General features: G+C 39.8%; 1 protein-coding gene across 1 annotated transcript; it reads right to left on the bottom strand.

The window, feature by feature from the left end:
* Positions 1-347: 347 nt before the first annotated feature.
* Positions 348-854, bottom strand: LOC108561333 (protein diaphanous-like). Its single transcript, XM_017919213.1, has 2 exons — positions 773-854; positions 348-711 (listed from the first exon to the last, which is right to left on the bottom strand). Exon 2 carries the CDS (start codon positions 563-565, stop codon positions 380-382), a length of 186 nt encoding a protein of 61 aa, XP_017774702.1. The 5' UTR covers positions 566-711; positions 773-854; the 3' UTR covers positions 348-379.
* Between the last annotated feature and the right edge of the window lie 576 nt (positions 855-1,430).

Genomic DNA, 1,430 nt, shown 5'->3' with positions numbered 1-1,430 from the left:
TCAAAGTAACAATTACATCAAATATAATGCAGGACAATTTTATTGCAGACACGAAAGAAGATACACAGCTCGCGCGCCACCTTCGAAAAATTATCCATCACCTCCACGAATAGGTCTTCTTCGTTCTGTGGCTCCCGGTTGTTACTAATGTATATATCCAAAGTCTTGATGATTCTGTCCATCTGCATCAGCGTCTTATGAATGATATCTATCGAGACGCGACTAGCTGTGTCGATGTGCTGCATCTCATCGGCGAAGTTTAGCACCTCCGGGAATTTCTCTGTCGTTTCCACAATATAGTGCAACAGAGTCTGCTTGTTATTTATATCCTTCGTATCGGTCAACTGAAAATACCTGATTTATATTCTAATACTGAACATTAAATGTGCATGTTCCTCGGAAAGCTAATTTCGAAACCGAATGCTTCTGATTTCGATGTGCCGGTGTTCATATAGTTTCCGAATAGCAAGATGGGTTCTAGCAGCTTGGCTAACTTCTTGCTTCTCTTGACTTCCTCGCAGGCAGCTGTTGCGGCTCCTATGTACAGCATCAGGGCGTTCGTCATATCCGTATAATTCTGTCTGAATTGCAGCGATTGCAAGCGACAAAATAATCCGACATCTTCAAGCAGAACTGCTCCACTTTTGAGAGCTGATTGTACGAACTCTTATTCTCTTGCAACAATGCTAATAGACTGTGGGGCGGCAAGTACTACAAAAGAAACCAAACGATTTATATGGAATGATCTTAGAAATTAACTCTGATGGTTTACCTGAATTAACTGCTTAAGAACGTTTTCTGTTAGAATCTTGTTATCACATTTGAATAGACACTTTTTGATTTATTTGTATGCGAAATGCTTGCAAGACTGATCTCTACTTATCGAGGACTTTGAAATCTACCTTTTTCAGTGTAACCACATTGGAGTTACTAAAATCAAATAGGAAAAATAAAAATATGATGTTTTGATTTTCAAGCTAATATACGTACGTTTTAAAGAATTTCTACAGACGCCAGTTTCTCTTCTTTGACTTTAACCCAGAAGGATTTTGCGGACATACTGTGCGGCTTTCTTCCCATTTCTTTTTAGGCATGAGGCCGAATGGCTGGACATCTGAAATTCCCATGCCGGACATGTCAGCGATCATTGGGATTGGTGGATGACCAGCAAGTTAAGTAGTTCAATTTCACGGATTCTCGACCACTGCTTATGGTGCGGTCATCCATGGCGACCAATTTTATAAAAGCCTCTTCCTTTGCAGCTAACGCCTCCAACTGTTTTTGTATCCTTTCGATTCTTATATCCTCGTAAACATCTGGTTTGTCCCGTAAAGCGGCTTCAAATAGATATATGGACTTGAAGATCCTCGATTTCTATGCATCGTAGTCGTTCTAGGTCGTCATTTAAATTTAATGAAGTAAATTCATTT

The sequence above is a fragment of the Nicrophorus vespilloides genome, unplaced genomic scaffold (genome assembly GCF_001412225.1).
Source record: "Nicrophorus vespilloides isolate i.1.1-1 unplaced genomic scaffold, Nicve_v1.0, whole genome shotgun sequence".
Classification (NCBI taxonomy): domain Eukaryota; kingdom Metazoa; phylum Arthropoda; class Insecta; order Coleoptera; family Silphidae; genus Nicrophorus; species Nicrophorus vespilloides.
Note: the sequence above shows the minus strand (reverse complement) of the source record. Positions and strands in the feature narration are given on the sequence as shown.

Excerpts from the sequence above, each read along its gene's own strand:
- LOC108561333 (XM_017919213.1), bottom strand. The coding sequence starts at position 565 with ATGACGAACGCCCTGATGCTGTACATAGGAGCCGCAACAGCTGCCTGC.